Source organism: Schistocerca nitens, chromosome 7 (assembly GCF_023898315.1).
Source record: "Schistocerca nitens isolate TAMUIC-IGC-003100 chromosome 7, iqSchNite1.1, whole genome shotgun sequence".
Taxonomy (NCBI): Eukaryota; Metazoa; Arthropoda; class Insecta; order Orthoptera; family Acrididae; genus Schistocerca; species Schistocerca nitens.
In genome coordinates, this window is record NC_064620.1 from 312,390,457 (window position 1) to 312,411,703 (window position 21,247).

At 40.3% G+C, this 21,247-nt stretch overlaps 1 protein-coding gene across 1 annotated transcript; it reads left to right on the forward strand.

Annotated features, from left to right (window-relative positions):
* Positions 1 to 19,243: 19,243 nt before the first annotated feature.
* Positions 19,244 to 19,879, forward strand: LOC126195595 (piggyBac transposable element-derived protein 4-like). Its single transcript, XM_049934220.1, has one exon. The coding sequence runs from the start codon at positions 19,244 to 19,246 to the stop codon at positions 19,877 to 19,879; it is 636 nt and encodes a 211-aa protein (XP_049790177.1).
* The last annotated feature ends 1,368 nt before the right edge of the window (positions 19,880 to 21,247 follow it).

Genomic DNA, 21,247 nt, shown 5'->3' on the forward strand with positions numbered 1-21,247 from the left:
TAATTAAACAACATAAGCTGGAAGACAAAGTATTTGAAATTAATAAAATACTTGAAGGTCATGGACACACTGTGCTGCGACTTCCATCATACAGCTGTGACTTAAATCCAATTGAAGTGGCGTGGGCAAAACTCAAATATTTCGTCAGAGGAAGAAATATTCTTGGAGATATTTGCACGACTAAGTTACTGCAGTTGGTGAAAGAAGGTATGTAGCCATTTTCTGAGCTTCCATCTTTTATTCCAAACTAAATTTTGCAGTAACCGAAAAAAAGCATTTACAAACACTTGTCCCAATTGTTACAGGTTTTGAAACGATTACTCAAGATGACTAGAGAGCATACTGCCTCCATGTGGAGAAACTTGAAAGACAATACTGGGTTAAGGATGGGAGTATTGAATACAGACTAGACACCATAGTTATTAATTTAGAAAATGACGACGACGACGATAATACTATTGATGATTGATACGATGTATGTAAACAGGCAGTGCATAATTTCTTAAAAAATAATTTGTGTGTCCTTTCAACCTCGACTCTGCTCATACACAATAAAGTTTCATTTGGAAGAAATGTACTACATGGTAGTAAAAGTGTTAACCAGTTTTCCAAGAAAAATGAAGTCAAATGTGGTCCAAAGCAATAAATACCTTTATCACAAGTTGTACAAAATCAATAATAATTTAAGAACTTCATGGTACTTATCGCTAGTAGAATGTGATTCAATAACGTAAAACCTTTGATGCTTATGGAACAGTAACATTTGAATGTATTCTATCACTAAATCTCTATCTCGATTACTATTCACCCAATTCTGACATTTCGCATAAAACATATGCCCAATAGCTGTTCTAAACATTGCTGAAATTTCCTTCGGAACATGTACACCGATTCTGGACTTCTATATAAAAAGTTTGATGCACGAGGTGTGTTCACAAATTAATTTTTAATTTTTTGGTAAGGACTTTATTTGTTAATCTACAGCAATTTTTTCCTCTTTAAAATATTCCCAATTACATACTATACACATATGCCAGTGCTTTTTCCAATTCCCAAAACACTTTAGGAACTGTTTCCTCAGGATAGTTTATAGGTATCTTAACTGTGCATTTTTAATGTCATCCATGCTTGTAAAACCGTTATTCTTTAAGGTCTGCTTTGAAATGTTTACACCACTTTATGCCCTTGATTTACTCATAATAGACTCACTAAAAGTAATATTTAACGTTTCTAAAAATTTGATACACCTTATTCCACTCTTATAACAAAATTAAATACAGATTCTCTACTCTATCTTTATAAAAAGCAAATAACACAAGTTAGCAAATTTAAACTTTTTTTGCATCTGGTTTGTAAATGGGTGGATTTACTTAATTTTGGGGTGCTGAATACACTGGTAAAATCAGTTTTTCTCTATGATGTCGCATTTCGTAGATACACAGCAAAATAAAAAATGGTAATAGCGAAAATTGACACAATTAAGTCAAACAAAAATACACATTCAGAACGTCTGAAATCAATACTAATTTGTATGTGTATATAAGCATGATTCCAATAAAAGGTCCAAATTAGTTCAGAAGATATTTTCACCTTTAATCGTCTTTAGTTTTTAAAAAACGCGACAACTGAGCCAGTAGTCACCCATCATCGAAGGGTTCCAATGGCCTTGGTAACAGCATTTCATGATAAGAATGTCTTGGTGAAAGCGTTTACCATGCTAATCGCTTACAGCTCCCAAATTTTCCAGGAAGAAATCAAGGTGAGAATGTAAAAAGTGAATTTTAAGCGGCATTCTACACTCCATGTTCTTTTAGTTGTCCAACAGATCATTCACAATGGTACATAGTTTTTGTCTTTTCTGTTACCTAAAAAACTCTTCACAATTGCTTTAAAGGAAGACCAAGCAGCTTATTGAAAATCGGTGAGTTTGGTATCAAAGGTTGGATCTTTCAGCAATTTTTTTATTTGTGGTGCAGCAAATATTCCCTCTTTCAGCTTTGCCCAATTAATTTGGGAAACTTTTCTTTTAAGTGATTGAAAGTCTCACCTTCTTTATCCACAGCTTTTAGAAAGTTCTTGATAAGGCCCAACTTGATATGAAGGGGAGGCAAAATGATTTTAGTGGGCTCAACCAATGGGGTATTGTTCACATTTATGTTTTCAGGAACTTATGACTTCCTTATAGGCCATTCTTTGACTGTATACTGGTTCTTGGTGCCACGGATTTTCCAAAGGCACAAAAAGCAGCAGTATTTCGTGAATCAAGCCTGTAAACCTGAAAGGGGTGCAACAACTTTTAAATCACAGCAAAGCTGCCATTCATGATCCTTATATTTGATTGCCTCTAGCAGCAAAGTCATGGTTTCATAACTTTCTTCCATGTCTACTGCATAAGCCAAAGGTACTGATGCAAATGCATTGCCATTACGCAGTAGTACTGCTTTCAAGCTGGTTTTACTGGAGTCAATAAATAGCCGCTACTCCTGTGGATTATGTTGTACACCTAGCTGCATTATCAGACCATTGACACCTAGATACACACATTGAATTCTGCATATTGAAATATTGAGCGAAGGAAGCACCTCTTGACCTGAAACAGGAGATTTTTGTCCCTGGAGCCAGAAGGTTCCGTTATTGCAGTCTCAACAGACCCCAAGGGTTCAGCTAGCTGATTTGAAAGTTTTAAATCGCGAACCAAATTGTTCAGTTCCTTTTGATTAAAGAGGTGAGGCGAAGTGTCAAGATATTGGGGGCAGTACTCTTCTATATAATCAAAACTTTCTGATTCACTTGACATGGTGTCTGGTTCCGTGGCTTTCAAGTTACAGACAGGAACAGGGAACCCCTCATCATGGGGCTCAGGCATATGCATTGAAGATACATTTGGATACTTTATTTTATGCCTAGTTTTGCCTGAACGTCCCGAAAAATTTGTAGGACAGGTAACAGTCTGAATAATGGTCTTTAGGCTCACACCACATCATCGGAACAGCGAATGACATGGCTCGGCGTTTTCCTTTCAGCTACTCGGTTAAGGTTGTAGTACAGGTTATGCAGGCATTATGAAGTGCAAAATTCTTATCTTGATCACCAGCAGGACAATCAAAATACAATTTATATGCCTTGTTAACCAAACCAGTGATTGGTTTTCTTTGTGCTTTTGGAGTGAATTTCCCACACACATAACAAAAATTGTCAGGATGGTTTAGACAGCAACGAGATTTACTAGCTGCAATTTTTCTTAGTGGAAATTTTAAACACAAAAATTTTGCGCTATCTTTCACAGGAAATCTCACTGACTATCTCTTTCACACCGCTGGAGTACCACACCAACCATTTACTGACGCTTTGTAGATTTTCTAGCTCTCCTCTCCAAATCAAAAACAAACAATTTAACATCAAAACAGAAGAACAGCAAAAAAGCAAAATACTGAATACGATAAATAAAAACCTTTAAAAACTCAAAATTGGTACGTGCTAGAACATTTTGAAAGGTGTATTCGGATTCTACGCACCAAAATACATACAGTTGATGCATCACGTCCCAGATGCAAAATGGCTGTTGACTAGTGTAATCGTTGGTGCTACTGAAACACATGTAACCTTTTTGACAGCTGACAACAGAGTAAATACCCAGTATGCATAGCGTTGTTGAAATACTTTTCAGGCATGTTTACGAAGACAGTGGCAAAAAAGTAGTGCAAATCGGACTGATACAAAACACGAAATTAGACATTTCTGGTTACTTTTTAAACAATCTTCGTGTCGCAAGAATTAGGTTTCAATGCAGCCCTTCAAAGAAAACTTCTACCTTTTAGTAGAAACACAGAGTAAGAACAAGCCTTGAATTCCACAAACTGGTTGCACTATATGTGGTTTGCCTTACAAATAGTAGTAGAGGAACACATATTCACATGAACGGGCATTCGGCTCTATGTTTGTAGTAGAATCCTGACTTCCGTTCTTTTGTTAATATTATTTACTCTATAATGCTGCGTTTCGGAAGAGGCTACCGTCTTTTGTATTCCTTATGGTCTTAACGCACTTGTCTAAAAATAAACGCGGCCGGGATACGTACACGGCGTCGAAACAGATTTAAAGCGCGCGCCGCGGCAGGGCCGGGACTACGTTGTGAAACAGCCTGTAGTAGCGCCTTGTGACGTGGCTGGGTAGGTAGAGAGGGACTCGCTCGCTCGCTCTTCAGTTTATCGACACACTATAGCTACATTGTCTTTTGGGTCAAAAGATGCTAAGGCCAAACGAATCAAAGGCATCTAAACCGAATATGTTCTCACTCTCTCGTGATTTCAGCACAGTAATGTTCACTGTCCTAGAGTGAGATTTGTAAGTGACAGGCAAACTAAACTTTCCAAGCACTGAAATTACCTTTCCGCTATGAGCAGTGAAGTGAGGTGCTTGCTAGATTTAGAAAGGCATGGTGAGCCTAATTGTTCGTACGTGGCATGATTAAGTAAAGTTACTAAGGCACCTGTGTCTAACTAGAAGTTCACACGACGGGCAGCAATTCGTAATGAGACAAATAGTTGGTTAGAACATCGTTGCATAGTACTGGGACGAGAAGAAGGCACAACCTAAAGCTTACTTTTGTCAGAACTTGTTGTAGGTTTTGAAAACACAGCGTTGACTGCATGTGCACGAGCCTGCTTTTTTTTTTTCTGGGAGCGGTCAAAATTGGCGTTTTTGTGACGTGGTAAACAAACTGTTAGGATATGCCCTTTTTTTCAACACGTGTAACGCGTTGTGTTAAGTGATGGGCGATACTGTCTTCTATGGCGAGCAAAACATCTAGGTCAAGACTTCACTAAATTCATAGGTCTGTTCACGTGTCTACATGGCTGTCCGCGCGACTGTATACTCGCTTGTTGTTGTGGCTGCTTGGGGCGGCAAGATGCGACTCGACAGGACAAATCGGTTCCTGGTCAAACTTATCGGCCGCTATGGCATTCGGATCACATTATTCTAAGATTTACAATACATGGGGAAGTGATGGATCAAAGTAATTTAGTATCTATTCTCATATTCTGCTATCTGGGACACTGAATGTTATTGCATCCCATATCATGAAATCAATGTAAAAGTTGCCACAACTGTACTTAAATTTACCCTTCCTAGTCATGCCCATTAGTTCTGTGTACCAATGATGGTACGTCTGTTCCAGCTTCTTCTGCAAACGAAAGAACTGATATCTAAAAAAATGGCTCTGAGCACTATGGGACTCAACATCTTAGGTCATAAGTCCCCTAGAACTTAGAACTACTTAAACCTAACTAACCTAAGGACATCACACACACACCCATGCCCGAGGCAGGATTCGAACCTGCGACCGTAGCAGTCCCGCGGTTCCGGACTGCAGCGCCAGAACCGCTAGACCACCGCGGCCGGCACTGATATCTAGCTGCAGCTACTTGGACTAGGTGGTCATAGTACTGAGTTAATGCTACAATTCCTTCACTATAGTTGAGTTCGTCGGGAGACGCGGTTGCGAATAGTTTTTGTATTAACCTGAACACTGGGGACCCTGCAATCAGAAGGGAGTATTCTAGGTTAACAGTACCTTGAACACGACGAACTTTGACAATGTGCTTGGAACTGAGCCATTCCTCTTCTGTGTCGTTAAATTGCCGTAACGGTGGTGTGCTGGTCGGCGGCACTTGTTGGGCTGGTTGGTTAGTCTGTTGCGCGGCCGACACAACTTGTGCAGCCAATAGTAATATCGTCGGCAGTAGGATAGCAATTTGTTTGCTCTGAAATTGAAAAACTTGTGTTAGATCCATCGCATGGACCATCTGCAGCTGAGGCGCAGGGGTTGAGGGGGCAGTGTAGCCATGGCTTACACAAATACCTTATATCAAAAAGCAAGCAAAGCTTCTGAAAAGAGAAATTTGATTAGGTCTGTTGCTCCCCTCCTGAAATACATGCATGTACACAACAACGAATTATCAAATACTTGAACATTACCACCCTTGCAAGCAAAACACAAGAGAATCAAGCAAAACCGTCGGCCAAGTTGATTAACTTCGATCGCTTTCTGAATTAACTTCGGCGCCACTGTAGTGTCCCGCACCAAGGGAGCAAGGGAGAGGATGTTGTTTTGGGGGCAGTATCCTCTTTCCACAACAGAATTGCACACATGGATTAACAGGATTCTTTATTTGCATGAACAGGAACATAACTTATCTTTAAGAGTGTCCATGCGTTGTGGTACAAGCTCTTCTGTAATAGTCCAAGTTAGCCTCACTGCTAGTGACGTACAAGTCCTGCTATGCGATGAATGACAGGCACCAAACTGGAGTGCGAGCTGGTGCGTCATTGACTGAGGTAGTGACTGAGTGACTGCACTAGTGCCTGAGACGGTGACTGAGCTAGTGACTGAGAGACTGAGTGAGTGACGAGACTGAGCTAGTGACTGGGACACTGAGTGAGAGAGCCCTCCGGTCAATGGCAGCGATTTAAATACTTGCAGTCGAGAGGGCATTGGTGGAGTGTTGCTTGTGAGTGTCTTTGGCCTCTCTCCTGATAGGGACGGTTGCTCCAGCGCCTGCTATCGATCTGCTTGCTACATCTTTGCCGAACGACGCGCTGGCACCGGCTTATGCCAGCGCAATAAACAGCAGCCACGACGAAGTAGTTTGACACCAGAAGAAAAGTGATAGTCATCCGACCGAACAGCCAATTGTGCGCTATGGGCTAGTGATTGCATATTTTCTGTACTTCTTACCAACCTGAATGGACGGCTGATGCTCTCGCCCAGCTGGTGTTTTTATTTTCGGAGATGGCTGCTGAGGGTCACGATATAAGTGATGAACACCCCACACTAAGGAAATGAGTGATCGGTTTAGACGTATCGAAAAATTAGGATCAAAGAACCAAATCAGTCTGGGAAGCTGATTCTTTTTGCATGGCACTGAGGCTTTAACATGAAAACATACAAAATCTTAATGGATATGGCAGTGAAACCCTAGCTGAACGAACAGACTAACGAAGCCCGATCGCAACACTAGGTAGCTGGGGGACCCATTTCATAGTGTATTCACTGCTCAGAATATAATAAAGTGTTATTAAATGTAATCTGCATTATGATTACAAGTTTAAGGGCATGACTTCTGTTCCGATTAGTAGGCCAAACAAAGTAATTATGTATGTGAAAGTATAACTTTCTTTATTATTTGAGTATATCAGCAATAGGAGGTAACGACGATTTTCTTGTGACAAGTGTAACGACAAGAATTGCACTTGTGGAATAAATTCATGGTATCCCTTAGAGGAAGCTATGTACTTACTACTAGAAAATAGTCCTGTACATTTTCTGTAATAATTTCACTGTGCCAAATCGTAAACAGAACCACAACTGAGAGTGTTCACCTGCGATATGGACATCAACTTTGAAAAGCGATAGGTGAGCAATTAGGTTTCTGGCCACATCTGCCTGACATTGTACATACCCACATGCAAATCTCATGTGATCTGATAGGCTGCTACAACCAGCTACACCCTCATGCCACAATTAAGTAAAGGTATTGCAATAAGCCAACATCAGTGTCTTTATAAAACAAAAAAGAAATAGAGAGGTGCCAAGAATAGCGGCCCTTTCACCATGATAAATAGCAGAGATGAGAAAGAAAAACGAGCAACTGCAGGGGTAGCTTTAATAACTGATCGGAAGTAGAAAAATGAAACAGACTATCACACACATATCAATGAGAGGATAATACTAGCTTATTTTAACACTGATAGGAGATATCTGTCGGTGAGAAGTGTTCATGCTACAGACAAGTGTAGAAATGATGGAATATCCTCTATGAAACTATACCACAAGTCACCAATCAGCACAATAAACAAGACATATTTAGAGACCTGAATGCAAGAGGTGGTAAAACACCAATGCAACAGGTAGTGGGACATACAAAGAAAAATGCATCAACAAAAATGACCAAAAGCTTAGAGACATCCCCACATTTAATTACCTGAATATATTCAGCACCTTCTTTTTCAAGAAATACGTTAATAAATACATTATATATGACAGTGCAAGAGGAGCTAGATCCCACATTGACTGTGCAAATGCTAGCCCCAGAATAGTACCACAACTGATTGACACACACACTTTTAGAGGATATGATGCTGACTCAACTCTATGGCAAACTCTGAAATGTGTTATACACTGAAGAGCCAAAGAAACTTATACACCTGCCCAATATCGTGAAGGGCCCCCACAGGCACGCAGAAGTGCCACAACACTACGTGGCTTGTACTCGGCTCATGTCTGAAGTAATGCTGGAGGGAACTGACACTATGAATCCTGTAGCGCTGTCCATAAATCCGTACGAGTACGAGGGGGTGGGATCCCTTCTGTACAGCACATTGCAAGGCACCCCAGATATGCTCAATAATGTTCATGTCTGTGAAGTTTGGTAGCCAGCAGAAGTGTTTAAACTCAGAATAGTGTTCCTTGAGCCACTCTGGGGCAATTCTGGACATGTACAGTGTCGCATTATCCTGCTGGAATTGCCAAGACCATCGGAATGCACAATGGACATGAATGGAAACAGGTGGTCAGACAGGATGTTTACATATGTGTCACCTGAGTCGTATCTAGACCTATCAAGGGTCTCATATCACTCCAACTGCATACACCTCACACCATTACAGAGTCTCCATCAGATTGAACAGTCCCCTGCTGACATGCAAGGGGATTCTGAGCCAGTCTGCATTGTTGCCAGATGTATCCAAGTGGCAGCGTATACTTGGCAACAGCACATGACGTCATCCAAGATGGGGGCCACGACATCATTCTAGATGGCTGATTTTGGTGGGAAGTTTGAATTTTGGTGGGAAGATAGGTCAATTGGGCTACCTCCACTAACGTAACCCCTCCCCCCAGAACATGGCAGGAATTTCAAATTCCATCAGGATAATGCAACACACCTCTACTAACCTAAGAAAATGGCGGGAAAATAGATCACTTGGGGTACCTCCACTAACATAAGTCACCCGACCACCAACTCTTCCTAGGGATTGGTGGAGAGAGGACTCAACCTGTTGTAAGAGGGTTGCTTCTGTGTTGCCAGCGCTGTGTAGCGCTTTGCATTGGATCTCTGACTGTGCTTTCTTTGTAAGAGACTCTGTGGCTGGCTAGACTCGTTGTTGGAAGTTAATCGCCAATAGTGTTGGGCAGTTGGAAGTTAGTCGCCAGCGGTGATGCTAGTACTGTTGGGCAGTTGGAGGTGAATGGCCAGCAGTGATGGATGTTAGATGTGAGAAGTTATCATTGATGGAGGGTAGAGTCTGAAGTGTTAGCGTAGGCTAATGATCTGTACATGTTCAACTTGGAAATTGAAAATTATTCATGTTTATATATCTTTCACATTACTAAGGTAAAAAATACATCATTTGGTTTGCAAAAAAATCTTTCCTTTGCTAACCATGTGCCTATTAGTGCTTAGTGGCTTTAGTAGTTAGAATCTTTTATTTAGCTAGCACTACTGACGCTCACTGTATTGCAGTAGTTCGCGTAATGAAGATTTTTGTGAGGTAAGTGCTTTATGAAATGTATAGGTTATTGTTAAGATTTCTTTTTAGTCAGGGCCATTCTTTTGAATTAATTATTTGAAGTCAGGTTGTAATTTTTTTGAGCAGTCAGATTGCGTTGTGCTAGAATATTGTGGGTCAGTGTTGACATGATAAGAAAAAGTAAAGAGAAAGTAGGTTCGCATGCATTCAATTTTGCTCAGCAGTTTAAGTAAAATGTTTAATAAAGAAGTTTCATCTTAATAACAAACTTTCACTGTGCTGGACATAAGTATTTACTATTTTACATGCTCTGTTTATTTAAACAATTTGATTCAGTACAGCCATCCAGTGTGTTCTCTCCAACTGACCTACTATGCAGTACCATCTCCAGAGGGTGTTGTCAACTGTTCCATGACATAATCCAAGATGGCCACTGTGACGTCAGCTGATGACGCGAGTACCATTACCCAGATGGCAGAAAATAGTGTGTTCACCATGAGGTCTGGGCCTAGTACACAGTACTGCCACCAGAGGGCGCTGTCGTCCATTCTATTACGTAATCCAAGACGGAGGCCATGACGTCAGCTGATGACACAAGTACCGTTATCCAAGATGGTGGCAAACAGTGTGTTCACCATGAGATCCGGGTCTAGTACACAATATCACCACCGGAGCGCACTGTCGTCCATTCTGTGACGTGATCCAAAATGGCCACTGTGACATCAGCTGATGATGTGAGTATCGTTACCCAAGATGGCGGGAAACAGTGTTTTCACCATGAGGTCCGGACCTAGTACACAGTACCACTGCCAGAAAGTGCTGTCATCCCTTTCATCTGTTAGACCGCTTTCTCTTTCCAGCTATTTTAATGGGACATGTTTGACATATGTAGCCCACATGTGAGCGCATACTGACATCACAGTGCCTAGCCCGCAAGTGCATACTGATGTCACAGATTGTGTTCTAAAAATATGCTAGCAATTATAATGGAACACGTGTCAAGTGTAGCTGACGTATCACTATGTAAAAAAATAACAACCAAGTCGAACTCTTGGAAATTCTATAGTCTCCCACAAATACTTAACATTCGCTTTCTTGATGTCTCTATAGAAAAATTCATGCCCTTACGTAAGCTGTTTACCAAAGTAGCCCAGAATTTCATCTTTTCTGCTGTACACCATTCATAAATACTATTTTATCATCTCAAGACTTTCTAAATGATTTGCTTCAGCATTTACGAAGCTAAACTAAATCTAACAAACACTAATCCTAATACCAGCAACCTAGAATTACACGTGTATAGCATTCATGTTCGAAAAAATCACTAAGCTCACAGAATTTGAGCGAGATGCAACAAATCCTTGCTCAAGAATATATCTAATTGCCTTCTCCTCAGATGAATTCGTAAAATGCACATAATGACTCCAGATTCAAAGGTGACTCCACCGCAGTGTCAAAGAAATCATCATGATTGTCGTACAAGAGCGAGAGATACGATTGATCTTTTCGGTCCTCACCTAGAACAAAGAAGATATATAAATGAATTTGTTAGAGAAAAACTTCCTATAATACTACTAGCACTACTATTAGAGATAGGTAATCTTTTTAAAAACTTTAAAGTATTCTGCTTGGTTATCTCATTATTCGCTGGTGGCTGCTCCTGCATCCACCGATGAACAGCCTCGAGCCGCCTGTCCAGTAAATCTAGATCGTCTAGAGCTGTTCCTGTAACAGGAGGAGAGATAATTTTATTTATTTTGAATGCCTAGTTACACTGAAAGATCACACACATGGATGTATTTCCCTATACTTATGTGAGTGCTGTTCTCGGTTATCTACAGCTGGGGGCTGAAAACAAGTATCTATTGCAGCATTGCTACGTCGAACATCCTCCAGCTCTGCCTCCAACTGAATCTGAATTTGTTTCAGGTGATCTAGAAACAAAAAACATAAGAAGTATGAAAAAAAATTTGCATTGCTAATATAGCAATGAGAGTGAGGAGTGGGCTGGACTGCAACAGGTTCTGGAGGTCCAGCTTCCTGTGTTTAATGCACAGTCGGAATTGCCTTGTAAGTATCATTTTCATTCTAATTTGTATTTTTCTTCTATATTAGCAATTCAATTTTTTTCTTTTTTCATACTTCTTATGTTTTTTTGTTTCTAGATCACCTGAAACAAATTCAGATTCAGTTGGAGGCAGAGCTGGGGGATGTTCGACGTAGCAATGCTGCAATAGATACTTGTTTTCAGCCCCCAGCTGTAGATAACCGAGAACAGCACTCACATAAGTATAGAGAAATACATCCATGTGTGTGATCTTTCAGTGTAACTAGGCATTCAAAATAAATAAAATTATCTCTCCTCCTGTTACAGGAACAGCTCTAGACGATCTAGATTTACTGGACAGGTGGCTCGAGGCTGTTCATCGGTGGATGCAGGAGCAGCTCCCAGCGAATAATGAGATAACCGAGCAGAATACTTTAAAGTTTTTAAAAAGAGTACCTATCTCTAATAGTAGTGCTAGTAGTATTATAGGAAGTTTTTTCTCTAACAAATTCATTTATGTATCTTCTTTGTTCTAGGCGAGGACCGAAAAGATCAATCGTATCTCTCACTCCTGTACGACAATCATGATGATTTCTTTGACACTGCGGTGGAGTCACCTAATGAATTTTTTATGCTCTGGAGCCAGAGGGAAAAAAGTAATTACTCATTATGCTTATAACCATGTGATCATTATAATTCATCCTTTCACTGCACCAGCAGCGGTAAACAATGTACTTAACTATTATTATTGACTTTATCTCTACTTGTTCTTCTACAGTGGTCATGCCTAAACACGGCATCGTGCGCATACCAGTGGCAGCTAAACCATCGTCATTATCATTAAAGTGGCATCCGGAAAGGCATGCATCTCCTATAAGGGCACCGCTAGTCGCTGCACGGGAAGAGCGCGCCACAGCAACCACACCTGGTGCACCTGGGGGTGACCCTGTCCCTGGCTGCTCTCACTGGGAAGCAGCCACCGTAACCCCCCCCCCCCACCACCACCGCTGCAGCTGCTGCTACCCAGGCCACTACATCAACGCTCTGGCCTCCACAGGCTGCCCTCCCTCAGGCTAGCAGGTTAGGGCTGCAGCAACCAGACTGCTTGCAGCGCTCTCATTCCACACTGCCTCCTCCTCCGCTGTCAAGTTCTCGCCATCAATGAATTGTGTCTGTATCATGGCACATACCTCTCCCTGCAGCAGACGCATCCTCACCATCCCTGTCATCGATGGGATGGCCTCCTAGTTGGAGTAGTAGTAGTAATAGTAATATTGATTACTCTATGGCTAGCAGTAGTGCTCTCCCCCATCCTATTGATAGTGAAGGACATCCGAAATGGTATAATGACCCCTCTAGAATACTCAGCAGTTGCTAGGGCTTTTGAGGGGAGTATCTCATTCACAAGGATTGAGAATATGGGAGGGAGGTATCGCGACCCTGTCGGGTTTTTAGAAGCATGCCCCCCTATCTTGGAGACTGGGCTCCTCAAAGTCCTATATGAACCAAGATTTAACGCCATTAAATGCAGCGCAGTACTATGCTGCGAGTTGAATCACCCACCTAAACATTTTGGTGATGCAGAGGCTACAACTCTGCATTATATGTGGGGTGATAATGGCGTTATTTCTGGGAGCATTTCCATTGTTGAGTGGTATCATGAATCAACCTTGAGCACTATATTGTCCAGTTTTCCAAGATGGAAGTTCATGGATCCGATAAAGCGCTCAGCAATATACCATACCTTGACATCCATACACATGTCTATGACCCAGTACATGGAGGGTCTAGCTATATCAAGCTCCTTAAAGATATAGCTAACAAGAAGGCGTGCATTAACATCGAAAATAAAAAGGATCAAGCTTGTTTTGCATGGTCAATCCTGGTTTGCGAGAGAAAGTACAAAGGCACAGATTATCCGCAGTGTCCAAAAAGTTACAAAGTCCATGATATTAAGACATATTATAACTTTGATGGTATAGAGTTCCCCATCATGATCCAGGACATACCTAAATTTGAGGCGCAGAATACTGGAATATTGGTTCATGTTTATGGCCTACAGAAGAATAACGACAAGTCAGATGAACAAGACAAGCACACCCTTGTCGGTTCACTTATAGCGTCCCCAGTGCTATATTACGAAAAGACTTAAAAAACAGTATTTATAAATTGAATAATATATTTTTATCATGTAGCCGTAAAGTAATAATCTCTCTGTCCAAGTTTCAAATGCAAAGAAATAATTTATGACAAAATGATCTAAAGAGACGACAAGATACGCTCTTTTGTTAATTTTTTTTTAGCCGTCTTGACTTCCTCTTTTGTCTTGAATGTGTATAGAGGGACATCTTGCGAGTGCTGGCAAATGTAAGCATATTTGTAAGAGTTAAGCATATAATATACTGATTTAATATTATTGTCCACTTTTAATTTGTAAGAGGTGATCCCGATTTCATGTCCGCCTTCCTTGAATTAACCTGCATTCAAGTAATTTACAGTTCAACAATCGCAGCGGCCGATGCAGCCAACGACGCCATTACGTGGCGATATTAACTTATGAAAAATTAGCGGAAGCGGGAAACTCGACCGTTATTAACATAATATTAATTTTTCTCCACAGCCGCCCGACGTTGCAGAAAATACTTAGCTTTAAGATTCTTATTTTCAGTACCATAGCCGAGACCCAGAGCCAGGACTCTGACTACAATACAATGGTTAACGGAGGTAAGAAAAATACTCTCGCGCGTGTGTGGGCCGCAATTTTAATTAATAACTAAAGATCTTATGCTTTAAAGTGAACTGACTAGCCGAGGAAATTAATATGAAAAGTTTATTACATTGCACAACTTATATGCTCATGTTTTAAGATTCAGTGAGTCTAACATTCATTAACGTAACAAGTAATTTAAGATTAATATTGCTAAAATGTAGAACTTCAGGAAAGCATTTAATCGTAAAATCAAAATTAAATGGAATATCGTTTTTATTAAGGCCCACCACGTAAGTCGGCAACAATCAAAAAATAATAATAACCATAACAATATATATATTAAATTACGACGGCCGACGGACGCGAGATTGGCGCCGCAACTTTGGGGCCCGTTTAAAGAAAATACGAAATTTACGAAATCTGACTCTATTGTAATGAATGTAATTATGTATTGTTGTAAAATATTAATGCTTGTATGAATTCTTTTACATGTACAACAACAAAACCACACCCTGAGGAGATATGGAGAGGAAAAAGTGTAGAAAAGAAAAAGGATTGCGAGAAAGAAAAATAAGTAAGGTAAAGCCTATTATGCAAGCATCCTGTGTAGCTCTGTGCGGAATATCGAACCCATGTGCACATGAGATGCCTTCGGTGTTTTGTGTATTTATGTGTTTATTTTTGGAGGGGATAATTATTCGTTTTGTTTATTTATATGTTTATTTTTGGAGGAGATAATTAATCGTGTGTGTATCAGTGTTAAAGATTCGTCAGCGGCTTAAAGTGAATTTAGTATGGGTAAGATAGGACAACCTAAAGCATCCGTACCAGAAGAACAAAATTCTGTTAATATGGAAAGTGAGGATCATTTGTAACACGTAAACGAATCCCAAGTCACCGCCTCGGATAACATAATTTCCGGAGCGGGGGGCCAGGATCTGTGGACAGTGAATGACGCTCCACAGCAGAATGGGAATAGAGTAACAACTCCACTGCCTGGGCAGGGGGGCCAATCGAGTGCTAGATTAAGCGGGGCACCAGTATGCTCACCGATTGCAGACCCATTTGCAGAATTTCAGCACAGGTTAGAAGAAAGAGATAAACGAAGAGACGAAAAACTGGCTCAGATGCTGCATGAGCAGGAGAAAAAATTAACGCAAAAGCTCATTGAGCAAGAGCAGCGCAGTGAAGCAAAACTAGACAGTATCCAAAGCGAACTTGCCGAGATGCGGGACGCGTGCAAAGAAATACCTGATCTTGTGCAAAGCTTAGCCGGCGAAATGCAAAAATTACAGATATCGCAGGCTAGGCTTGAAGATAATGTCCAGACTTTAACCAACCGCGTAGATAATGTGGAGATAGATGCACGGAAAAGTATTGACGCATATTTGGAAGTGCAAGCTCAAAAAGTAGAAAAAGAACTAAATGAATGGCTAGAAGTAAAGCATCGCGAGATATCTGCAAAGATTGAAAGCGACGTAAAAACAGCTGTAGAACAAGCGACTGCGGCCGCGAGTGTAAATATTGACGCTAGCGCTGCCGCACTGCACGCCGAATTAACACAGATCAAATCCCGTGTGACAGCGGAGTTGCCAAATTGGCAACAGGAGGTCGCGCAGAGACTGTCTGCGTTGGAAAGCAATGTAAACAGTGGCGGACAGATCATGAATCCGACTCCGCGTACTGATTACTGTAATAACGCTGACGGTAAGCAGGGTGCGAGTGCGCAACCGCAACCTAATGCGAATTATGAGCACGAACAACATGCGATACCATGCAGCGCACATCACGAAGGATGAATGTCCCAGAATGTAGCAATCAGATGTGCAAAAAAGAGGACAATGTAATAAAACACAGGACATTCCAACCCTTCAATAGCGAAAAACGAAATGTCCACCCTGTTGTATTTATTAAGAGCTTCAGGAATGTGTTTCCCAGGACATGGACGGAAAGACAAAGAATACAGTTCGTGGTCTCCTTTATTCAAGGTGACGCGGCACTGTGGGCCACCGACGTGTCCGAAAAATGTCTAACGATGCAACAGTTTGAAGGTGCATTCTTGCAAAAATTCTGGTCTGATAGCGTCCAAGAAAGACTACGAAAGGAGTTGTACAGTCCAGAAATGTACAATCCTAAGATAGGAACGTTACGCAAATATTTCGAAAAGTATATAAACAGAACCAGGTACTGGGACGAGCCAATGTCCGATCGTGACATAATCAGATTAATAAAAATGAAGTTGCCCAGTGAAATTAAAAGATATTTCATCAATGTGCCGGAATACGATATAGAACAATTCATGGAAATAGTGGATTCTGTTGACTTATTGATCGAAGATATGAAAACCGAAAACAAGTGGAACCAAGCAGGCTGTAATCAACAAAAAGCCGATTACAATAGCAGCCACAGTAATGGTAGTAACAACGGGAATAAGCAAGAGCACCGGCAACAGAATCGAGGCGCAAACAATGGCAGTGGTTATAACGGCAATGGTTATAATCGTCAAAATCGAAAGAGACATCATGATGGACGCATGAGTAATGGATATAATGGTAACGGCAATCCGCAATGGCGGAATAACCGAAACCAGTGGCGTGGTCGTAACGAACCGACACCACAGTGGCAACAAAACACAGCGCCACAATTGAACGCCAACCCAGGTCCATCACAGGGCATGTCAGGAAGTTACAACCGACCATCGCAAAACCAGAGCCATACACAATATCAAAATACACCATCGGGGAGGCAGTGCGGCCAACCCAACAGTAGCAACAACAACAACCAGAACCACAATGTGAGGTTAGTGGAAGTGACAGACAACTGTCAACCAACTAATGCTCATCCGTTAAACTACAGACAGCCACAATACGCTCTCTGTTGTTGGCTGCAGGATGGTGTAGTGAGGGCACATTCACGGATGACAGCCATAAACTTTGTATGCTGAGATACAATGAAGGAACAAAAATAGAAAAGGAACTTGTAGACATACCGCAGAAATGTAACCGAACCGACAAAAGTGTTGTGCAGGCTATATTGCAAGCAGATATGTATGAAGCACCAATACACATAATAGTCGATACCGGTGCGTCAACCAATGTCATGAGCGCAAATTTTTACAAGTACTTGAGTCAAAATAATAGAATACCAGTATTGCCAGTGAAGAATTGTCGTGTAACAGATGCAATAGATGCACAATCTCATATCATAAAGCACCAGGTGCAAGTCGAGTTTACGGTAGGAAATGAAGCAATGAAAAGCTCGTTCCTAGTAGTTAAAGGATTAGGTGTTGCTTGCATCCTGAGGATGGAATTTTTACGCCAGAGGGACGCAAAAATCGACCTCTTGTGTGGGGAAGTAAGCCTTATGAATGAGGGTAGACAGGTAATTTTGCCGTTGTTGAGGACACGGGAAGTGCACGGTAAATATTGCCGGAGCTTTCAGTCGAGATTCGAAGGAATACAGGTAATGAATTTATATTCTGACTTAAGTACAAGACAAGCATATTATAAAGAATTTATTACTGAAGATAAAGAGGAAAAAAGGAAACTGATAGCCATGAAAGTTAGGGAGTCAGAACATTTGACTGAAGCACAACAAAACGAATTGACTCAGCTACTTACAGATTATGAGAATGTGTTTTCGGAAAAACCCGGTGCTATCGAGGGCTACACCTATAACATCGAATTGGTACCTCACGTTACTTTCTGTCACGCAAACTACACCATCCCGTGGTCAAAGAAGGAGGCAGCTACGAAGGAAATGAGAAAAATACTTACAAAGAAGTTCGCTCAGTAGAGCAACGTTTACATTTGTGTGTAGTAGGTTAAGTTTATAGTGTATTTTCTTTTTGTGTGTAAATGTTCAGATTTTAGTGTAACATTTAAAGACAATGAGGCACACAAGATTACTGCAAATCAATTTTGTAGATGTTAAGGAATAATAGTATTTTTAAGCAATTGCATTTTGAAAAAAAAATGAACGTAGGTTTAACCCTTTAATGCATACTGTAGCTGATAAGCTACAGACCTCATTTCTTCGATTTATTCCATATGGAGAAACATTTTCGATCAAATTCGTTATGTAGCTAAGTGTATACACTCCGCTGCAGTTTCTAGTAGTTCTTCATAGCGATCATAGATGGCAGGACGAGCTGAAGCAGTTCGACAGTGAGCTGTGTGGACATACTGCCAAGTGTGTGTTTTGGCGGAAAGTTGAGGTGTGTTTTTGGTGTTTGTGCACTGATTTCTGGGTTTGAAAATTACTTTTTCATTTTGAAAACGTAAGTAGATATGGTGTAAACAGTTAATTCGAGTGTCTTTGCGATAGATTTGAAATGAGGCCTGTTTTTGTGTATGTAGCTTATCAGCTACATTTTTCATTTACTGCATTTCAGGCGCTGACGTAAAAATGTCTCGAAAGAGTCAAGAAGAAATGCTTATGGAATGGTTAGAGATTCCACTAAGCAGTGATGACGATCTTGAGTGTTTCTCTGACGATTCCATTCAAGATGAGACATATGTTGCTCCAGAATCTGTTGATTGTGATAGTGACAGTAGTGACGAAGAAAGTCAAGTACCAGTAATTAGGACTGAAGATGTTTCTGGAACAAGACAATCTGATGTTATAATGAAGGAATCGACGTCACAGTTGTCTGATAATGCTCTGAAACTGCCATGCAGCAGCAAAAATGTTACCAAAAACAGCAGGAGTGTGGTTTGGAAAGATAAACAGTTGATTATTCCCGAACTGCAGTCAAAATTTCATGGCAATACTTCGTTACCAGAAGAAGTAATAAACTTAAATACTCCATACCAATTCTTCAAACATATATTTCCATCTAAATTGTTTGATCTAATTGTCGAAGAGTCTCATAGATACAGTGTGCAGTGTAATCCTGATAGACCAATAGATTTATCCTGTGATGACATAAAAAATTTATAGGCATCTGTCTCGTAATGTCAATAGTTCATGTACCTAATACGAGGGATTACTGGGGAGAAGTTACTGGTACTCATCTGATCAAGACAACAATGACAGTGAATCAGTATGAGCAAATACGTAAGTTTCTTCACTTCAATGACAACAGTGCAATGATACCCAGGGGTGAAAAAGGTCATGATAGACTCTTCAAGATAAGACCCATAATAGAATTGATGAGATCTCGGTTTCAAACAATACCTGTTGAGGAGTGTGTTTCTGTTGATGAACAGATATGTTCAACAAAGGCTAGAAGTTATTTGAAACAATACATGCCAAACAAGCCTCATAAATATGGATACAAATTATTTGTTATTAGTGGCATATCTGGTTATGCCTACGATTTTGAGATTTTCACTGGAGATGAAAATGAACCAGAAAAAAGAGTGACTGAGGAGGAAGACTTGGGAGCAAGTGCAAATGTTGTAGTTCGACTCAGTAGGATACTACCAAGAAATATGAACCACAAACTGTACTGTGACAATTATTACACAAGTCTGCCACTGCTTGTATGGTTACATAAACAAGGAATTTACTCACTTGGGACAGTCAGAAGAAACAGAGTGCCAGACTGCAAGCTCCCTTCAGAAGCTGAGCTGAAGAAAATGGCATGAGGTGCATCAGTAGAGCGCGTCGCAACAGTGGATGGTGTCGACATATCAAATGTAGTGTGGAAAGATAACAAGAGCGTGATGTTGCTTTCTACACTTGCTGGACAGCAGCCTATTCATGAAGCAGGGAGGTATGACAAAAAAACAAAGTCAAGAATAACAATACCTTGTCCACAAATAATTAAGCTCTACAATAAACATATGGGAGGTGTTGACCTTCTTGACAGCATAATGGGTCGACATAAAATTCTTGTGAAAAGTCTAAAATGGTATATAAGATTGTTTTACCATCTCCTGGACATGGGAGTAGTCAATTCCTGGCTGTTGTATAGGAGAGTAGCAGAAACCAAAGGGATTAGGAGAACTATGAAACTCTCCGAATTTCGAATGGAAATTGCTCACTGTTTGTGTCGCTCAGGTCAAACTTCAGCAAAACGTGGAAGGCCAAGTAATGAACTCGAAAACCAAATACAAGCTAAGAAGACAAAGGGGCCCACAGCACATGTACCTCCACAAGATGTAAGGCTGGATGAAGTAGGTCACCTGCCTTCGTACTTGCAAGTGAGACAGAGGTGCAAAATGCCAGGATGCAAGGGATTTTCCTGGGTTCAGTGTAATAAATGTGCAGTTGCATTGTGTTTGCACAAACAAAAGAACTGTTTTCAAACTTTTCATGTAAAGTGATTATCACATGCTTGGGTACAAACCTGTTGGAACTAGATACCTTATTGTTCATATATAAAAGTGTATAAAATATACAATAAATGCTCAATATTTACAACATTAATGTCCTATTTATTATTTTAGGATTTTTCCCTTCCTATACAAAGTATTTAATCATAATCAACAATTAAATTACGAGAGATTTGGTCAAAATTGAGGGAGCAAAATAAGCACATTTATTGTGGCTCGTAAGGTGTTAACTCAAAATGTAGCTGATCAGCTAAAAAGCGATTTTCAACAATAGTGCTTTGTTAATTTAATTTAAAAAATTTTTCAATATTTTTTTCGAAATGTAGGCACTATAAACTAAACATGGTAATTTTTACAGCTTGAAATAAAAAATCATGCATTTAAGGGTTAAGAATATTTTACAAATTTCATGTTTAAAAATGCTTTAAAAATATTTTTAAAAAAATTCAACAGCATTTAATGATGAAAGAATTTTTCGTTAGTGTGTCATGAATATTTTTGAACTGTAGTAGTAATGAAACTTATGGAATTCAATATTATAGTGTATATGTTGTTCCATGTATTTATGTCTATATCGATCTTGAATTATGCTCAATCATAATTTACTAAACAACATGAGTGCAGGGTGTACATCACCCAAGGTACCTCATGTGTTGTGGACAAAGTACAAAGCAAATC